The 20,799-nt window shown below is 37.9% G+C and overlaps 1 protein-coding gene and 1 long non-coding RNA gene across 2 annotated transcripts in view; both read left to right on the plus strand.

Moving 5' to 3' along the window:
* The window catches only part of LOC141771218 (uncharacterized), a 75,566-nt gene extending 55,901 nt beyond the window's left edge, over window positions 1-19,665 (plus strand). Inside the window, exon 2 of the long non-coding RNA XR_012594695.1 lies at window positions 17,379-19,665. This is a non-coding gene — a long non-coding RNA (uncharacterized LOC141771218). The remainder of the gene's footprint in view (window positions 1-17,378) is intronic.
* wdfy1 (WD repeat and FYVE domain containing 1) lies at window positions 973-19,665 on the plus strand. Its single transcript, XM_074641250.1, has 12 exons — window positions 973-1,254; window positions 4,912-4,979; window positions 5,151-5,224; window positions 5,428-5,482; window positions 8,622-8,772; window positions 8,857-8,969; window positions 13,230-13,356; window positions 13,986-14,091; window positions 14,832-14,933; window positions 15,016-15,146; window positions 15,246-15,354; window positions 16,256-19,665. Exons 1-12 carry the CDS (start codon window positions 1,118-1,120, stop codon window positions 16,313-16,315), a joined length of 1,233 nt encoding a protein of 410 aa, XP_074497351.1. The 5' UTR covers window positions 973-1,117; the 3' UTR covers window positions 16,316-19,665.
* Window positions 19,666-20,799: the final 1,134 nt, after the last annotated feature.

Genomic DNA, 20,799 nt, shown 5'->3' on the forward strand with positions numbered 1-20,799 from the left:
GTGCTTCAGAACAATTCATCCAAACTTTATTCAACAACCATTTAAAAAAAACAAAAAAACACATCCATGTATTTTCTAAACCAGTTATTCTCAACCTCTGGGCCGGGGCCCACTGGTGGGCCGCAAAGTGTCATCTACAGTAGGAGGCCGCGGAGGTACTGGCACACTTTGCTAATATATATATAGTAGGTTATTCTATGTTTATATTTTAGATTTTTTTATGTTAGTTAAAGTAGTCTGGTATATTCATAGTGTATTCCAATATTAGTTATATCGTGTATTCTATGGATATATTTCTCTAGTGTTGATATGTACATTTTATTTACTGTTCCGGTGCATTGCCCGGATAACCTGCTGCTGTAACACAATAATTTCCCAATTTGGGATCAATAAAGTACATCAATCTATCCAAAAATAAATGCATAAATAAATAAATGGTACAAAATAATCCATATATAAAAAAATAGTAAAAGCAAAATAAATAAATTTAAAAATTAATAGAAATAAATGAATAAATAAAAATAAATGCACAAATAAATGAATGAATAATAAATGCACAAACAGATACATAAAAATAAATGCACAAATAAATGCATAAATAAATAGTAAAAGCAAAATAAATAAATAATTTTAAAAATAAATGCATAAATAAATAGTAAAAGCAAAATAAATAAATACATTTAAAAATAATAAAAACAAATACAGTTAATAAAAAAGGAATTAATATAAAGATAAATAAAGAGGCAAATTAAAACAGAAATATCAATTTATTTACATTTGATCAATCAGTCAATGGCTACATTTATTTTAATTTAATTTTTGCTACATTTAATGATAATTAATTATTTATTATTTATTTGTTTTTTATTGTGACTCCATACATTTGAGAGGTACTGAATTCCTACCTGAGGTGCCCTCCCTGCCTTGGGGCTGTATTGTAGGTAATACGGTAATATGACATTGGTGAAACTGAATGTTCCCACTCTCGCGGTGATTACGGTAATCCTGACAGCGGCTCCGTGCTGTCAGCTGATCCTCCTCTTACTGTTGAGTGAGGAGGAAAACCAGCTGAAGGAAAACACTGCTGGGATCCTTTAAAAACACTAAAAACACAACCATGGCTGCGGAGATCCACTCGAGGCCCCAAACCGCCAGACCGGTCCTCCTGAACAAGATCGAGGGACACTCGGACGCTGTCAACTCGGCCGTTTTAATACCGAAAGAGGATGGAGTGATCACCGTCAGCGAGGACAGGTGAGCTTTGACCAACGGCAGGCTAACGGTCGCCCAACGTCAGACTAACGGCTATAGCAGGCTAACGGTCGCCCAACGGCTGTAGCAGGCTAACGGTCGTCCAACGGCTGTAGCAGGCTATCGGTAGACTAACGGCTGTAGCAGGCTGACGGTAGACTAACTGCTGTAGCAGGCTGACGGTAGACTAACGGCTGTAGCAGGCTGACGGTCACTAACGGCTGTAGCAGACTAACGGCTGTAGCAGGCTGGCGGTCACTAACGGCTGTAGCAGGCAAACTGTCACTAACGGCTGTAGCAGGCTAACGGTTGACTAACGGCTGTAGCAGGCTGACGGTAGACTAACGGCTGTAGCAGACTAACGGGCTCCGTCTATTTGCTGGACGGTAGCCCAACGGCTGTAGCAGCTAACTAGCAGGCTCGGTCTATTTGCTGGATGTTACACATCATTCTTGATGCGTTGGTTTGAAGAAGGACAAAACAAAAAGAGAAGAAACAACAGTTTTTGATAATCTGAGAATGAAATGTATTTGTTGTGATAGTTCATATGGAAGCAGTGTTAGTTAGCGTAGGAGGGTTAATCTATATTGATTTAGCTAACTAGCTAACTAGCTACTGCTCATAGTAAACATTACTGCTGCCTTCAAGTGCTACTCGTAATTTATAAAGTGCTTTTAATGAAACGCTTTTAGCTGGACCTCGTTATAAAAGTATTAAGTTAGTGACTGCTGTTTGATTTGATGAAACATAACAACCAATGGTGCCTTTTTGAAGTGGTTTATTCTATTTATTATGACAAGTTGCTTCATAATAACTACATATAAGATAAGATAAGATGAACCTTTATTAATCCCTGGAGGGACATTCAGGTGTCAAAACAGCAACATCAGCAAACAGAGTGAAACACAGGAGAGGTGACGGTATACAAACATTATAAAAACAATAATAGAGATATAAAAGATACAGAGTGAATGGCTGAACATAGTGTGTACAGTCCGTGAATAAATAAGTGCAGTCTATAAAGTGTTATATAGGATGTATAGTGTAAAGTAAGTGTAAAGTGCGCCAGTGGTAGAGTCCATGATGATTGCAGATAGTGCTTGTTAAAAGTTCTTAAAGGTCCCATATTATGAAAAAGTGAGATTTTCATGTTTTTTTATTATAAAGCAGGCTTAAGTCCTATATAAATACTGTGAAAGTATCGAAACGCTCGATCCACAGGGAAATACAAACACAGCCTGTATTCAGAAACTCTGCTTTTGAAACAAGCTGTCAGGTTTTCTGCCCATTCGTGATGTCACAAATATACAATATTTCGACCCTTTACAAAGATTTAAACGTAAACATTCTACATGTGTCCCAGTTTATTTCCTGTGGCAGTGTATCTGAATGTCATCAGCTGACAGGAAGTACACATGGACCCAAGCTGTTGCCTAGCAACGCAATTCTGTTGCAGTTCCGTCAAAATGCGCTAAAACGGAGCGTTTCAGACAGAGGGTTAGTACAGGTATATTCAGGCTGACAGTACAAGGAAAATAAAGTTTTTTTTTAACATTACAGCACGTAAACATGTTCTAGTAGAAACACAAAATACAAGTATGAACCTGAAAATGAGCATGATATGGGACCTTTAAAGTCCTCATAGTTCTCATATGGGGGTCAGCCTTGGTTGTGGAACCTGATGGCTACCAGCTCCTTATCATGGAGGGGGTGGGAGGGGTTATCCAGGATAGCGTCCAGCTTCCTCCTCATCCTGCCACCACCTCCAGATCGTCCAGTTCAGATCCAACCACAGAGCTAGCCTTCCTCACCAGCCTGTTCAGTTTGTTGGCATCCCTTGTGTTGGTGTTACCCCCCCAACATGCCACGGCAAAGAAGAGGACACTGGCTACTACAGACTGGTAAAACATCTGCAGCAGCCTATTGCACACGTTGAAGGACCTGAGCCTCCTCAGGAAGAACAGTTTGACTTAATATATACCCCCTGAACACGTCACATGTTGACAACAATGGGTACAATAGAAAGTCCTCTTTGTTTTGACGTTTATTGATGATTAACAACATAAATTCAATAGCATATTTTCTATATATATTTGACAGACCTATCTTCACTTTCTCTGCGTGAAGGTGTAACAGTGTCATATATATCAGTCCATCACATTCAGTGAGGGTGACATTAGTGCTGTCATGTTTCGTTATAAGTGTGAAGAAGCAACATCCTCATTCAAAGATAAAGGAACTTAGTATCTATTAAGTAATGTCATGTAGTTTCCATCACACATCTAAACCCCACTTGATATTGAAAAGGGAAGTGGTGGGATGATGATGCAGCAGGTTCTTTGATGAAACGGGACAGATGCTGCTCTTGATATATTTTTTGTGTGTGTGTGGTTTTGCAGACATTTTACTGGAAGAGAAGTAAAACCATAAACCTGATTCCTTAACAAAAGTTGGCAGAAGCTTATTTTAAATGCACTTGAACTGAAAACTTAATGTGGTTTTAAAAACAGCAGATAGAGTTGATTGTGTTGTTAAGAAGGGCAATGGAGGGAGGGTAAGATGTCAACTATTAATTTAATCGCCAACTATTTTGATAATTGATTAATCTGTTTGAGTAATTATTTAGGAAAAAAAAAAAGTCTAAATTTTCTGATTCCAGCTTCTTAAATGTGAATATTTCTGGTTTCCTTACTCCTCTATGACAGTAAACTTAATATATTTGAGTTGTGGACAAAACAAGACATGTGAGGACGTCATCTTGGGCTTTGGGAAACACTGATCAACATTTTTCACCATTTTCTGACATTTTATAGATCAAACATGCTAATGCTAATGAAAGTAATCGTTAGTTGCAGCCCTACCATTAAGTGTTAAAATGTATTACAGCCTTTAACACTTATTGAAAGAACAAAGATCAAATATACATCAACAGCTTTATGGTATAAACAACAAAGCACATAAAGTTGGTAACGGCAAAAAAGGACAGTTTCAGAAATGGTTCAGTATTGAATCATCAACAGTAACATCAACAAATCTCGTGTTCATGGCCGGGGGAGTCATTTGGATAATACTAAAAATTCAAGTGACCTGCCAAGAATGTATTTTCACCAACCGAAATGATGTAAACACAGTGTTTATAGATCCCTACATCAGACACCGTCCAGTGCTGTTTTGTGAACAGTATCAAGCATTGTGTGTAAAGAGAATTAAGGCTGGTTTCCCAGACGGGGATTAAGTCCAGTTCCAGACGAGGACTCTCTTCAGAGGATATTTCTATCCAGTATTTCCATTGAAAAGTGCCATGTAGCATTTTTAACATTAAGTATATAACTAGGGCTGCAACGATTTTTTTCTCGATTAATTGATTAGTTGTTGGATCTATAAAATCTCAGAAAATAGTGAAAAAAATGTCGATCAGTGTTTCCCAACGTCTTGTTTTGTCCACAACTCAAAGATATTCAGTTTACTGTCATAGAGGAGTAAAGAAACCGTAAATATTCACATTTAAGAAGCTGCATTCATGACTTTTTTTTCCTTAAAAAGTTACTCAAGCCAATTAATCGATTATCAAAATAGTTGGCGATTAATTTTATTGACAACTATTTGATTAATAGATTAATCGTTGCAGCGCTAATGTGAAGTTTTGACATTTTCCTTCAGAACCATCCGAGTTTGGCTGAAAAGAGACAGCGGCCAGTACTGGCCGAGCATCTACCACACAGTCTCCTGTAAGTAACACTGCATTACTTCAATGCGAATATGTGTGTACAATACGTACATGCTTATCTGTGTTTTAGATATTTTGGACAGTAATACAGTGCACTCCTCTCTACAATATGGCATGTATTTGTAGAGGGACTTCCCTGCTCATCGTGTATGTCTGCTTCTTTCTCCTTCAGCTCCGTGCTCTTGCATGTCGTACCACCATGACAGCAGACGCATCTTCATAGGCCAGGACAATGGAGCTGTCGTGGTGAGTGAAGCTAACTCAAACATCGTCATATTCTTGCCTAAGGCTCACACTTTTGGTTGTTCAAACAGTCTATATTTTAAAAAGCCTGCATATCTGGTTTAAATAGACCACAATTTCAATATTTGGACTCCTCCAATTCCCCGTTGGGGCTGGATAGTTATTTGATTTGAAACTTATTTTGTGTGTGTTTGCTTGTCTTCTAGGAGTTTCTCATCTCTGAAGACTTCAACAAGATGAGCCACGTCAAAACATATCCAGGTGAGAGTGAGACGGAGACCCGTACACGTAACTGTCATTTTTAATTTTGCAACAAGTTGAGATTGGGCAGAAATGTAATGTGTTGTTTATGATGACTGATGGGGTCATTTTTTTCTTATATGATTGCAAACTTCAATATCACAATTTATCCTTTTTCATTTGAGATGTATGCTAGACTAAAATCACAACAGAAATTTAAAATATTTAATACAAGTAGAGCATAATAAACACGAGCACGATTGACAAAACTCTTTCCATGTTACAGTATATGTCCTTCATCCTATTCTCTATCTTGTATCAATCAATCAATCAAACTTTATTGAAAACAACAGAAAAGACAAAACAATTCAGCAATTTAACAATATAATAATTTGAGAACAATGCACACGAGACAATAAAATGATAAAAAATATAATCAAATAGTATTAAAAGCTATAATAGCAGTAATAATAGTAAAACTGTGTGAGAAAAACTAGATTAATAAAATTACAATAAAATAGAATACAATTATACAACTTAAATACAATAGAATAAGTGATTAATAATATAACAATAAAATTGTACTACTTAAATACAGAAATATAAGTGATTAATAAAATAAAATGTTACAACTTAAATACAATAAAATAAGTGATTAATAAAATAGCAATAAAATAGAATACAATTATACAACTTAAATGCAATAAATGAATGATTAATAAAATAACATTAAAATAGAATAAAATTATACAACTTACATACAATAAAATAAGTGAATAAAATAATAACCACTCTTAATCAAAGGCCAAACAAAACAAGACATCTGAAGACGTCTCCGGGGCATTTTTAAAAAAACTTTTCATAGACTAAACGATTAATCGAGAACATAATCTGCAGATTAATAGATAATGAAAGTAATTGTTAGGTGCAGCCCTCGTCATTATCTTTGTTTTCATCTCTTTTCATATTAGTGTTATTATTGTTATGAACAGAACATAGTTGCTCTGACTGTATCGGTAACCCTTTAGCCTCCTCAGTGGAAGATCATATTGAACAGATGACCAGCCTGTTGCTTTAGAGGACTAAACACCACGTCACCGCTGGATCGCTCTGTCTGGTTTCTACCACTTGTGTAACAAAATGAAGCAGCCGAGCCCGAACAGCAGAAACATGACTCACCATCAGATCAAACAGGCATTAGGACAGGCGGGGCTTAACGTCGCCATTTGCCTTTTGGCAGTCAGTGTTGCTTTCTTCAGAACTGCAGACGAGGGGATGTTTACTTTGTTTTTTATTAGCAGCCACAGTTTAAAAACAACTTACGTATTTTCAGTGTGGTTATGAATTGAGATGACAGAGCAATGGAAAGGTTGTAGTTCAGATTACTTACTTACTATCATTGCCCCATCAGACACCTAGAACAGCAACAGGTTATAGAAAATAAAGTAAGAAGAATAGATATATTTAATTAATGTTTCATCTTAAAATGTTTCGTAAATGCCCGGCACTTCATTCATATCAAGGTGGAAATAATCTTTAAGGAAAAGGAGCACTAAGATAGGAAAGAGGACCAAGAAAACAGCCGCGGTTTGGTCATCAAGCAGTAAAAGGCAAGAGGACAAAATATCCAGAGAATGTTCTCATTAATTAAAAGTAGTACAGGACTAGAATAGAAAGCACATGTGGCCTTATGTAGCATAGAAATATCTTCAGGGTTATTTTTTGCTCCAGTTCTAATAGTCAGTCTCACGGTTCTTATACACTTGAAGAAGAAAGAAGTGACTTCCTTTCAAGCTTTACATATCAGTCATGCTTCATTACCATGAGCCATAATAACTGGATTTATCCAATATAGCACTAAGTGTAATACGCTCTGTCCAGATAGCATGTCATGTTATTTGTGCAGCAATGATTTTTCCACTTGAATTATCTCTTAGCTCGTAGCGTTAAAGTTAGAGAAATGTCTTTGAGAACATCTTTAAAGGAAAAGTGTGTAACATTTCAGGGGATCTATTAGCAGAAATGGAATATAATATTCATAACTATGTTTTCATTGGTGTAAAATAACCTGAAAATAAGGCTTAGCTAAACAAAAACAATCTATTAGTGCAGTATATAGTGCAAATATATCACATAAATAAGTAGCATATCAGCACATACTGTGCATTAGGGCTGCAACTAACGATTCTTTTCATTGTCGATTAAACTGCAGATCATTTCTTTGATTAATCGATAATCATTTGGTCTGTGAAATGTTAGAAAATAGTGAAAAATGTCCATCTCCATTTCTCAAAGTCCAAGGTGATGTCTTTAAATGTCTTGTTTTGTCAATTCAAAACCCAAAGATATTCAGTTGAATATAATATGAAACAGAAAAGCAGGTAATCTCCGTATTTGAGAGGAGACATTTTTGCTTGAAAAATTACTTTAACGATTAATCGATTATCAAAATAGTTGGCGATTATTTTCCTGTCTATCAGCAGTATACAATACAGTGTTTTAAAAGGGATTTTTGTCTGTAAATTTAGAGGTGTTGAATACAGAGAGGTTGCAACCTTAGAGGTGAACTCCAGATGGACAATTAAGACCTTTTGAAGGGATTCGTCTGTCTTAGTCCGGATTACAGAGACACTAAGCAGAGCCTCTGGTGCGATCAGCACATGGAAAGGGCAAATTAGACTTAGGTGGTGCTGCTCATCCATCACGGCTCGGATATAAAGTCCAGTGGAAAAGATTTGATCTTATTTGATGTTTATCCATCATGACTTGTGCCTGTTTTACACTTGAAGGGATATTTCTGGTGTTTTGAAGTGGGGTTGAATGAGTTACCTATCCATAGTCAGTGTATTACCTTCAGAAGATGGCAGTCAGCACGCCCCAACAGACAGGAGTTACCGTACCACACCGGAGTAAAGCAATGTACTGCTGTGGGCGGGGACAGCAGCAAAATGTATTTTAGCGTCCTAAAAAAAAAAAGGCCCACCTAAAAAAATCAATATCAGTTTAATTGTACCTGTCCACAGCTGTACATTGCTTCTCCAAACTGGGGGCGTGCTGACCGTCATCTACTGTAGGTAATACATTGACTATGGATAAGTACATCATACAACCCCACTTCAAACCACCCTTACTATCCCTTTAATGTTTGTGTGTTTTGCAGCCCACCAGAACCGAGTGTCGGATATGGTGTTCTCCCTGGAGAGTGAGTGGGTGGTGAGTACTGGCCATGACAAGAGTGTGAGCTGGATGTGCACCCAGAGTGGCAGCATGCTGGGGAGACACTACTTCACGGCCTGGGCCTCCTGCCTACAGTATCCTTCAATCACTCACTCTGTGCGTGTGTGTGTACAGTAAATATATGAATGTGTATGTTTGAGCCCTGACTCCCTGCTCAGATACGATCACGAGACGCAGCATGCCTTTGTCGGCGATTACTCGGGACAGATCACGCTGCTGAAACTGGAGAAGCAGACGTACTCCACCATCACTACACTGAAGGGTCATGAAGGTAAAGACACACCTTCCTGCACATAAAGAATCACACAGAACTATTTTCTTGTCTCCTAGCGTAGATGAACCGCACACATAGTTTGTCTCGCATACTTCAGGCTTCTGATGCTGAAGCCAGATATGCAGATGTGGCCACAGCAAATAATAGATGACCCAGATTCCTCCACATGACTTCATTATACAAGAAAATGAAAGAAATCCAGTGTGACGACACGCTCTGTGGTTTCCCAAAAAAGATGAATTGCTTTTAAATATTCAAAAATGCATGACAAAAAGAGCTTATGGTTTGAACAGGAAGAACAGTGTTAATATTGGTCAGAGTTAAAGGGATAATTCAGGTGTTTTGAAGTGGGGTTGTATGAGGTTCTTATCCATAGTCAGTGTATTACCTACAGTAGATGACGGTCAGCACGCCACCAGTTTGGAGAAACAATGTACTGCTGTGGACAGGGGCAGCAGCAAAACATATTTTAGCCACCTAAAAAAACCAAATATCAGTTTAAGTGTATGCTATATTTACAATATTTTCACAGCTTTACCTCGCCATCAGCCCTTTCCAGCGGAGAACTAAAGCTGTTGTATCCATCTATGCTCTTGCCAAAGCCACCAGATTCCATTGGAAAAAACCCGTAATTTTAACTTGCAGAACACAGGGCGCTGGTCTACCGCTGCCTCGATCAGTTAGTTTGTTAGTGTTATTGTGTGACTTTGGTTCGTTTGGATTCACCAAAGTCACACAATAGCACAAACAAACTAACTGATCGAAGCAGCGGTTGAGCAGCGACCCCCGTGTTCTGCGAGGTAAAATTACTGTTTTTTTTCAATGGAGTCTGGTTGCTTTGGCGAGATAATAGATAACGGCTTCAGTTCCCTGTCGGAAATACAGACTGTATAGCTGTCTGACGGCAAGGTCAACTGGTGAAAATAAATAAATAAATATAGCGTTAAAAAGATATTTCTTTCTTTTAGGTGGCTGAAATACGTTTTGCTGCTGTACATTGCTTTGCTTCCATGCGTAACTGCGTCATCTACTGTAGGTAATACACTGAATATGGATAAGAACCTCATACAACCCCCACTTCAAACCACCCAAACTATCATTTTAAGTGCCAAAATAAAGGAAGTGCCTTCATACATCAGGTCAAATAGAGCATTGAGCCACTGCAACAAAAGCTTTATGGGGTCTGACATTTACTTTCCAAGTGAGTAGAGCTCTGTTGGCAGGGTGTGTGAGACCACATCTCCACAAGAACTCCCATCATTTGGTTTGGATGATGATGATGATGATGATGATGGAAAATGTTATGCTGCTCTAGAAATTCCCTTGTTTGAGTTAAGATCTGGCAACTCATCAAGCCGTTCAGTGACTGTTTGAGCCGTTTAGAAGGGCGTGTTGTCATTCTGGAAAACGAACGAATGCATTACTCAGATGGGATTTGTATTCAAGCGTTCAGTCTTCTCACAGCTGTGCCAACAAAATGGATCCCACAACAAAAACGAGCTGCCAGGACATTTCCCTGTGTTCTTCTTTGGGCATTTGTCACATGTGTGCTCGTGAGCTTGTTGAAAACAGGAGACTCATCTGACCAAATGACGATTTCCACCACTCAAAAATACGTAATAATATTTTTTTTTTACCACAGACGTATTGCTTACAGGTTAACCAGTTGGGACCAAGGTTATTATTATAGTACACTAAAATTGAAACTGAAGCGAAAAAAAGCAGCGAAAAATACTTTTAGTAAACTGAAACTAAATAAAAACGATATCCTTGAAGAAAAACTAAACTGAAAGGATATTGCCTGGTTAAAAAAAAAAAATAAAAGTAAAATAAAAATGAATGTAAATATGTTTCAGTTTTTGTTTTTTTAGCTATAATAATATATCATTACCGAGGAGACGGCATGAATTTCCGTCAACTCTCGTGACATTGAACCACTGAAGTGAAACAGACTTGACCTTCCAGGAGATTGCGCTATGACGCAATTGCTTCACATCGGACATTAAATTAGCGAGAAGATTAAACATTATGGCCATTCCTACACAGTTCTCCAACCGTGTATTTTGTATGTATATGTAGCTATGAGACATTATAGCTGGCCCTATCAAAAAACTAAATATATAAAAACTAAACCTTTCTGAAAAACTAAAACTAAAATTAAATTGAAAAGTCAAAATAAAATAAAACCAATTGAAAATTCTAAACTATTATAACCTTGGTTGGGGCAGACATTGTTAGTGTGCCTTTGCCTTTCAAAATTATAAAATATTAAATAAAAAAATTACACCATAAAATTTTTTTTAATTTCCTGCCTCTCTTTGATCTGCAGATGTGTCTCCATGATAATACGTATTAATTGGACTGATAATAATACATATTAATGGGTGTGGTGCTGTGCTCAAGCAGGAGTTCCACCCAAATATTTAATGGAAATTATGATTGATTCAATGTGGAAAACAGAATGGAAAGGTCAGACCTCACCTTAATCCCACATCAAGGGTTTTATACTTGGTCTTGTTAGAAGAGTTATTTTTTTTCTTTTACCAAAATGACTTCCAGCTGTAAGTAATAAGTGTCTGTTGTGGTTGTTGCAGTAAAGTATTGCCAAATTCACAACTTAGTTTTCATCTTAAGAAAGCATTAAATATGGCTTAAATTATCAGATATAAATCAATATTATATAGTGTGCTCTATGAGAATATGTGCTTAAAAAGCTGGTTCGATGACAGGATCTCATGGTAGTGTGGTGCTCTCTGTGTACGTGTGTCTCATGAACAGTTACTGCCAGCCTAAACACTCCACCACCACCTGCCACAGGCTGTTATTCATCATATGACTGGTCGAACTTCAAGAGCTTTATTGTCCGACCCAGAGCTTTTGTTTCCCTTTGAACGCCAAACTGGAAACATAAAATCTGAGATTCAACAAAATCAGAAACACAGTTAAAGTATTTTAAGTCCTGGGCTGTAACAACGTAGCTGGATTCTGTTCTTGTTCCACCGACAGAGAAGGATAGGGAGTGTTCATCATGTGTAATGTGCTCGACCCTCTGTGACTTGTTTCAGGATTTTATTATGGGTTTGATTTTTGGGATATCCCTTAACCTGCATTACATGTTGTCCAAGAGTGTGTTTTTAGGTACCTGACGAGTAACTGTTAAGCAATGTCAGGAACAACAAACAGCTGCTTCAGCTAATACTAATAGGCAGGCTTTCATTTTTGTATACGGATTTTTTTTTTCAATGTGGAGTTAGTTAAATAATAAATGTTTATATTAGAGCTGCAACAATTAATTAATTGTCAACTATTAAATTAATCGCCAACTATTTTGATAATCGATTAATCAGTTTGAGTCATTTTTTAAAGAAAAGAAAGTAAGTTCTCTGCTACCAGCTTCTTAAATGTGAATATTTTCTGGTTTCTTTACTCCTCTATGACAGTAAACCGAATATCTTTGAGTTGTGGACAAAACAAGACATTTGAGGACGTCGTCTTCGGCTTCTTTAGGAAACACTGGTCGACATTTTTCACCATTTTCTGACATTTTGCAACCCTAGTTATATCCATTTGGTGACACAACTAGAATTGGATAGCTTTGAGATTGTCTTGCTATTTCCAAACTAAGTGTTTAAGATGTCTGCTATGTGAACAACATACTTTAAGCTTTTAGTGTGGTAGCCTGGAGGAATGTCACACTCATTAGTCCTATAATGAAGCTAATAATTACATCTTGGTCACATTAAATCCGTATGGTGCCCAACAATAGCAGAATAGGGCTCATTCAGATTCAAAGCGAGGGGGTTCTGCAGCTCCAGCTGTAATTTGCTGCAGGTTTAAAGCCTCTGAACACCCACACAGGTGTTTTCAGTTAACCTGGCTGATTAGAGCTCTGCTCAGGACTGTGTGGGCGTGTATTTGTATTTGTGTAATTGATTGACATCTTCCTGAGTCTCCTGTTAGCTTTGTTGCACCTGTGAGAGTGGAACAAATTACACCTTTATCATTCTTACTGGTAGATGAAGATTTGTGATCTAATTCCCGTCAACGCTCCGGCCACCTTCAACCTGAGCAGAGGTCTAATCAGCCAGAATAACTGAAAACACCTCTGTATGTGTTTAAGGTGTTGGTCTTGGCTCCCTGTAGTTCTCCCAGCAGGCACCAGGTGGAGCCAACAGGACAGACTGGAACACCGTCCCTCAACACATAATAACACATGTAACAGGTGTGTTTCTTTCTCTCTCTCTCTGTACCCTCCAGGTAGTATAGCGACCCTGTGGTGGGACCCCGTCCAGAGGCTGCTGTTCTCAGGAGCCTCCGACCACAGCATCATCCTGTGGGACATTGGGGGGCGCAAAGGACGGACGTTACTGTTGCAGGGGCACCAGTAAGTCCATCGATTCGTTTTGTATTATGTAGCTATCTCCTCTGTGTTTGTCAGGGTCTGGGAGGGCTTAAAAAAGTAAATCAGGGAAGAGGAGGGTGTGTCAGCTGTTAAAAAAACAAAAACAATACAAATGCTGGAATGGCCATTCGATCTTTTCGCATTTGAGTTTTAATTTCAGTAAGTTCTGATTGTATTGTTTCACCTCTTATTCTAATCTTTTTACTGATTTATGTGTGAATGCAGCATTAATCAATTTTGGCCAAAGGTCAAAACAAGCTGAACAACACACAGCTTATCATTGGGCAGTTTATAAAGATATTAAGTCTAACTTGTTTTAAACAAACATATCAAGTGGGCACAACATTACAATTGATTTCAGTTGAGTTAAATTTAGCTCCAACATTCACCTCCTGAGAAAAATATTTGTCTCTAGCTGCTAAATGCTCACATTTTTTCTAACTTTGTTTGCCGTTTTTGTGCTGGCAGGTAGCTTATAGTGGATTTATCAAAGCTTTTTTGGCTGGAAATGTTTGCCTTTGGCCATCCATAAGAGCTGCTAAGACTAAACTACACAAAAATATGACTTTTCTTCCTTTTCATTTGTTCTCTGTTTTCGATGTGTCCCTCAGCGAGCGTGTTCAGGCCTTGCGTTACCTCCAGCTGACCAGGCAGTTGGTGTCGTGCTCAGCCGACGGAGGCATGGCGGTGTGGAACATGGACACACAAAGAGAAGAGGTTTGATCGTTATTATAACTGTCACACATATGAAGATTTGGAGTTTACTGTTTCATGCACTCTTACACCTTTTTATTTTAAAATATAGTGTCTTACATTCCACTTGAATTGACTTGTTTTACAGGCAGATTCTTTATACTCTATACCTCAGAGAGCTAATTTGACAAAATGAAAGTGGCTGAGAGCTACTCATATCACCAAGTTATACATTGCCAATAGCAGACATAATTTCTCTCTTACTTTTATGGTTCAGCCACTGCAGTCATCGCCTCTATTGCAATGCGAAGGGCTTTTTGTGTTTCGTTAGGATGTGCGCCACTAAACGAAGCCTCTGTTGCTGCGTTGGCCTTATTCGTCAGTTTGGTAAACAGAGACTGTTGTTTTTTTAAGCGTTGTTTCAGCCAGTTGGCAACCTCTGGTTCTGAGAAGTGAAGCCAATGCTGAACTTGCATTCTTTCTCATAGCCAGCAGGGGGCGACTCCTCTGGTTGCAAAAAGAAGTGTGATTGTATAGAAGTCTATGAGAAAATGACCCAACTTCTCACTTTATTTATTGCCTCAGTAAACATTGTAAACATGAGTTTATGGTCTCAATCGCTAGTTTCAAGTCTTCTTCAATACAGCATGATCCTCTCTATTTTTGTCTCTGTTCTGGTATGAGTGCTCCTTGCATGCGTAAAGATTGTTTTTGCAGAGTTCATTTAGTTTAATAGTAACCTTTAACTGCATGTGTGTCTGCAGGCGCCCCAGTGGTTAGACAGCGACTCCTGTCAGAAGTGTGAGCAGCCTTTCTTCTGGAACATCAAGCAGATGTGGGACACTAAGACCCTGGGGCTCAGACAGGTAGGAGAGTCTGACCAGTGTCCTTTAGAAGTTATGACTCCCTCATGCTGATATACTGTATGGATGTGTTTCCTTTGTGCAGCACCACTGCAGGAAGTGCGGCAAGGCTGTGTGTGGGAAATGTAGTTCTAAACGCACCACGTTCCCACTCATGGGCTTCGAGTTCCCCATACGGGTGTGTGATGCCTGCTTTGACACCGTCAAAGAAGAAGAGTGAGTAAAGGGCTTCTCTACATTTTGAAATAATTGGTCACATTATATCTTTATTTCAGAGGGCTGATTAAATGCTGTGTTTTTGTGTGTGTTGTGCAGTCGAACACCGTTGGCCACATTCCACGAGGGGAAACACAACATCGCCCACATGGACATGGACCCATCCAGAGGCCTGATGGTCACCTGTGGAAGCGACCGCATTGTTAAGGTCAACAACAGCTCTTTGATACCAGATAATTCATGCACGTATTCAGGCTTCTGTCAAACACAGACTGATCTCACCAAAACTAATCAAATCACCATCATTTATTCAAGCTGTCATATCAGATTTAGGTTCCTGGTATGAAATCAGTGTGTCTGCAGGCAGCCACACAGAACCGCTAGCATGGCTTTAGAGTCTTTTTAATCCTCCAGGAATACACAAAGTACACAAGAAAGAATGTGAACAGTGCTGCGTGCATCACAGGAACTCGTCTATGTGTTTGCATTTTTATAAAACAACTATATAGTTACTTGAATCCATGTTTAGATTTTTTATTCCTGAAAACAGAGCCAAGAGGAGGAGCAGACGTCTAGTTATCTCTCAGAACACTTGAATTACAATATGCTGAAAGGTTATTATGGAATTTTTGCCCAATGATGCCAAAAATATACTGCCACTTTAAACCACAAGAGACACACACAAGTGTTTGAGACGTACTGTCCTTTGCACATGAATGGACAGCATCAAAATGCATTATGCTGCCTGAATGGTTTGAGAACTTTCATATGGACATTTTAGATTTTTCCAATTTTATTTTCCACCATGAAAACGGAGTCTGTTCTCCATGAAAACAAAACTTTTTTAATAGGTTCAAACATTGTCGGTGATCACTCTTTCTGTATCTTGTAGTGCCTTTTGTATCATGTAATCATGTTTTCATTGGTTCCTTTATTTCACCTTTCTATTTATTTCCATTGTGTCAAAGTCTTAAATGTAGCAGATTGATAATATTGAAGCAGTAACAGAAACAGTTCATGAGTCGTCTCTCCGTTATAATGCAGAATCCTTAAATGCAGCTTTGCACCAGACCCTCTTATCGTTTATTATTGGCTGTTTGTCTCCACAGATCTGGGATGTGACGCAGGTGGTTGGCTGTAGCTTAGCAACAGGCTTCTCTTCGCGCTGATTGGCCCAGCCCACTGCATAATCCCGCCCACTCTTCCAATGTCATGGAAACCCCTCTGTACAGCATCTCTCCTGGGATCTTCAGCTACAACAGGCCTGCTCTGGGTGAATGTGTGAACGTGTGTGTGTGAGAGTGTGTGTTTTGTATGTGTGTGTCGATAGCGTAGCCCTCCCACCTTTTTCTGTTGCTTCTCAAACATTTAATTTCACTGTCAGTCCTTCATCAAAGTGAGTGACTAATTTTTTTTTCAACTTTTTGCTCTGAACCCTAAGCACAACTGTGTGTGTGTGTTTGTGCGTGCCTGTACGTGTGCATGCACCGTAATGATTTCTCCTATGGGAGGAATGCTATTGATATTAGTGTTTACATTATATTAATATTTCCGATGCTTCTTTTGACAAAGGTCATTTTTTTATTACCCTTGCACTGTAAAGTTTCACTAAATCGCTGACCTGGCAACCCTGTTCAAACATACACTAGCTTGCTCATTACTGTGGCCCTCTAACTGCATATTACTCACTGTAACATGTAAAACAAATCAACATCCTAATCATGTGTATATACCCCTGCATCATGTGTATAGTAGATAGTTGCTTTTTTCAGTCTTTCCCCTCTGTTTTTCAGTTTCTTTTCTTTCACTAGTTGGCCTTAAATCACTCTCAGGAGGTTTTACATCAGTAGGTTGTCACTGGACGGGGGGCTCTTCATGTCAGTTATCATCGTTATTAATGTGTAATCAATAGCACAGCCTCTTTCTTGATACGTGAAGGAAATCTCTTGAAAGATGCTGCCGGAGAAATTTGATAAACTTCTCCGATGTTTGCATAACATCATGGGAAATTGAAATATTCTTCGGCAGCATCAAACATCCTGACCAGTCAAATTACAATTCAAGATTTTTGTTAGTGCGACTTTTCAGCTTTATGGGTTTGAGTCGCCTACTTTAAAGGGATAGTTTGGGTGTCTTGTAGTGGGGTTGTTTGTGGTACTTATCCATAGTCAGTGTATTACCTACAGTAGATGACGGTTGGCACGCCCCCCAGTTTGGAGAAGCAGACAGGAGTTACCGCACAGGAGAAAAGTAATGTACCGCTGTGGACGGGGGCAGCAGCAAAATGTATTTTTAAGACTATGGATAAGTACCTCATACAACCAAACTATCCCTTTAATTTTGGTAAAAACAAGTTTAAACAATAGCACAGCATCACCACCTCCTAGATATTTATCACTCTCTTTAAAAAACGTTAAATGTGTAGGTAGATACCACTCGGCACTGATGGTGTAAACTCACGATTCTAATGCCTCATGAGAATTACTTTTCATCTGTAATTTATAAAAAATATATAAATATTGCAAGTTTTATGTGGAGCTGAAATTGGACTTCCTCCCATCCTCCCATCAGAAAGGCACTTAGGTACTGGACAGGTACATGTAGCACTAAATGCTGGCCTGTTGAATCGTCCCCGGCTGAATCGCGGGTCAGATCAGATCAGGGCTGCCTGTGTTCCTTCAAAGAGCCTTAACGAGAGAAGGACACGCTCACAAAGCCTTTTCTAGTGGTTTCATCAGTGCTTACAACTGTTCACTCATGTACTCACCTTGTTCTGAAGCTCTGGATGTCTCCTTTCCTTTTCATTCTGTTTCTTTCTTCTCGTCTGTGTATCAAGGTTATCTCATAACGCTCTCACCACTGCACTGAATTGCACAACTCGTGGTCTTTTTTGTCTTTTTTGAATTAAACAAAACGTTTTTTGTAAGTTCAGATTTTGGGAGCGGGGTAATAGCTGGATTCGATGTAGCGTCCTTTGTAAATAACGGCTAGTATCTTCTAATGTTAGACTAACGCTTGCCTTATTGTAAGTGAAGAAAAAAAAATAGCATTATAATGTTGGACTTTCAAAAAAATGTAGTCACATTCCAGGTTTTTGATCATGTAGTGTATATTTATATTTGTAGTAAAGTATTTATCTATAATCATTGTAAATGGTTGTTTCCTTTTTCTTTGTGCCCATCTAGTAGAACTAGAACACTCTTTTAACGAAGCACATGCAAACTCAGTAACGTTGAGACGGACGGCAGTATTTTACATCCTAACACGGGCAGAGATTAACCGGTTAATCAATATCACCGCTATTATTTCTCATCATCAACACTCCGTGATCTTTAGATGTCACACAGTAATACTTGGGGTTAGACTGAAAGAGGATAGTAGCCAATATTTAGCACGCATGTTCATTATAATAACATTTGAGCGTTTCTGTCCTTTTGTCGCTTCCCTCCAAAGATGGAAGCTCTAGAATAAAACATGCCTTAAACTATTCCTCATAATTATCAGAAAATTACAAAATATATTATTAAAGGTCCATTAATTGGCTGATAATTGATTATTTTCTTTGGTCCACTTCCCAAAAAGAAGAAGCTGAAAGGCTCCATATATTTACGTAGAACTCTAAAGTTGGGTGAGTCTCTTTGGGTGTATCACAAAAAACGACAAATTTCATGTTACATTTAGTTATTTCATCCATTGTTGATATAAAAATATTGATTTGTGCAGCTTTAAATACTTTAAAAGAGTAAATAAAATGTGCAAAGCTGTAATAATTGATGTAGCAGGATGGTCAGAGCAACGGTGTCTGTCTCAATATTGGCAAGCTGATCTCAGTCCAGCCCTAAGTACCCCATAGAGTCATGTCACAAAGCGTCATCTTTGGTCTACAGGGTTATTGACGATGCTACCGAACAATCAGGAGCTCTCTTTTCCTTTTTCAGTTAACTGGCTTCTTCCAGTCATTACTCTAGGCTTTATCATGTCCTCGTAACAGATTGCGTTTGGTGATAAAAGGCTTTCTGGCTCTGGGAGGCTTAACTCCACACAGCAGATGTTAAAAGTATGATGGACGGCAGGATTAGTTGTTTACAGTAACAGCTAATGAAATAGATCTCCAGAACTGCCAGGAAGGAAGGAATAGATTCTTCTCATGTTGTAAATGGTTGATTTCCCCTTTTTCTTTCACCAGATGGAGCAGTTTATAGGAGTCATTTTGTTTTTGTAGTTCATCAGACACTAGACTGGATGGCCTTCACGTTGATGAGGGGTCACATCAACACTTAAAAAGATGACTCATTTTCCACAATGGCCTCCCCATTATCTCTGTAAATTGATTTCCATTTTGTTTGACTTTCAGATGCTTGTAAAAGACACTCGCTGTTGTTAATGTATCTCTCAAAAATAATTGTATTTTTAAATACTTTTGTTGACAATATACAGTACTGACTTAATTCTCTCTGGGCCCTCAACACAGGACACGGAGAGAAAAGAACTGATGCTTAATAAAGATATTCTGATATGTTTATTTGACTGTTTGGGGTTTTTTCTGGATAGTTTACAGGCTATTTTTGCTTCCATGACATGTCTTTTTTTCAGACTAGTGGAAAGAAAACATCCAAAATGCACATTTAGGTGTTTACTTTGTCTATTTGTGTCTAGATTTCTCATAAATTCATAAATAAGTTAGTATTAGATAATGCCTCATTTACATATTTAAACATAACATTTCAGAAAACTTGTAATACATAAAATGATTGTGTTAGTGTCAGTAATCAACTGGGGAAGTTTCGTGGTGATATATTTTAGTTAAATGTATTAGCCTATTCACCTGTAGTGTCTTCAAAATGTATGAAATTTTTCTCAAAACAAGTTTTTTCTCAGACTCTATGCCAGAAATCTCCACTTCAGTAACATTTACATACACAAAACTTTCCTGTTTCATCTCTATCTATATTTTGAAAGTTTTTACAGAGGGGTTTGTTCATATATCATTCATAGCCTGATTTATAGAACATTTTATTCCTAAAAATGTGGCAAAAATTGTTTTTTTTACAGCTGTTGAGTTTTTTCTGATTTATGGAGTGATAAAAAGAGATATCCAAAATTCCCTCAATGAAAACCTTTGACTTAATATGTCAACTAAATGAAACAAGAAATTTTTAACCTGGCTTTATCCAATGTAAACATTTCTCTTCTGGAAATGTATGAAAATCAGCACATATCTGATAAGATAATGCCTCATTTGCCTATTTAAACATCAAATTTCCGAAAACTTGTAATACAAAAAAATATTGTCTTAATGTAAGTAATCAACTGGGGAAGTTTCATGGTGATATCTATAAGTTAACATATTTTACCCTATTCCTTCTGTAGTGTCTTCAGAATGTATGAAATTTTACTATCCATATCTTAAAAGGCCGTTTTCTCAAAATAATTTTTCTCTCATACTCTGAGCCAGAAATCTCCACTTCAGTAGCATTTACATTAACCAAACTTTCCAGTTTCATTCCTATTCATATTCTGAAGGTTTCTACAGAGGGGTTTGATCATATACCATTCATAGCCTGATTTATACAACATTTTATTCCTAAAAACATGGCGAAAATTGATTTTTTTTATTGCTTCTGACAGTATTTTCTAATTTATAGAGTGATAC

This window comes from Sebastes fasciatus, chromosome 7 (assembly GCF_043250625.1).
Source record: "Sebastes fasciatus isolate fSebFas1 chromosome 7, fSebFas1.pri, whole genome shotgun sequence".
Classification (NCBI taxonomy): Eukaryota; Metazoa; Chordata; class Actinopteri; order Perciformes; family Sebastidae; genus Sebastes; species Sebastes fasciatus.

Coding starts and splice junctions, on each gene's coding strand:
- wdfy1 (XM_074641250.1), top strand. CDS start 1,118: ATGGCTGCGGAGATCCACTCGAGGCCCCAAACCGCCAGACCGGTCCTC. Junction 13,357..13,985: donor TTACTGTTGCAGGGGCACCA/GTAAGTCCATCG, acceptor TGTGTCCCTCAG/CGAGCGTGTTCAGGCCTTGC. Junction 14,934..15,015: donor AGACCCTGGGGCTCAGACAG/GTAGGAGAGTCT, acceptor TCCTTTGTGCAG/CACCACTGCAGGAAGTGCGG.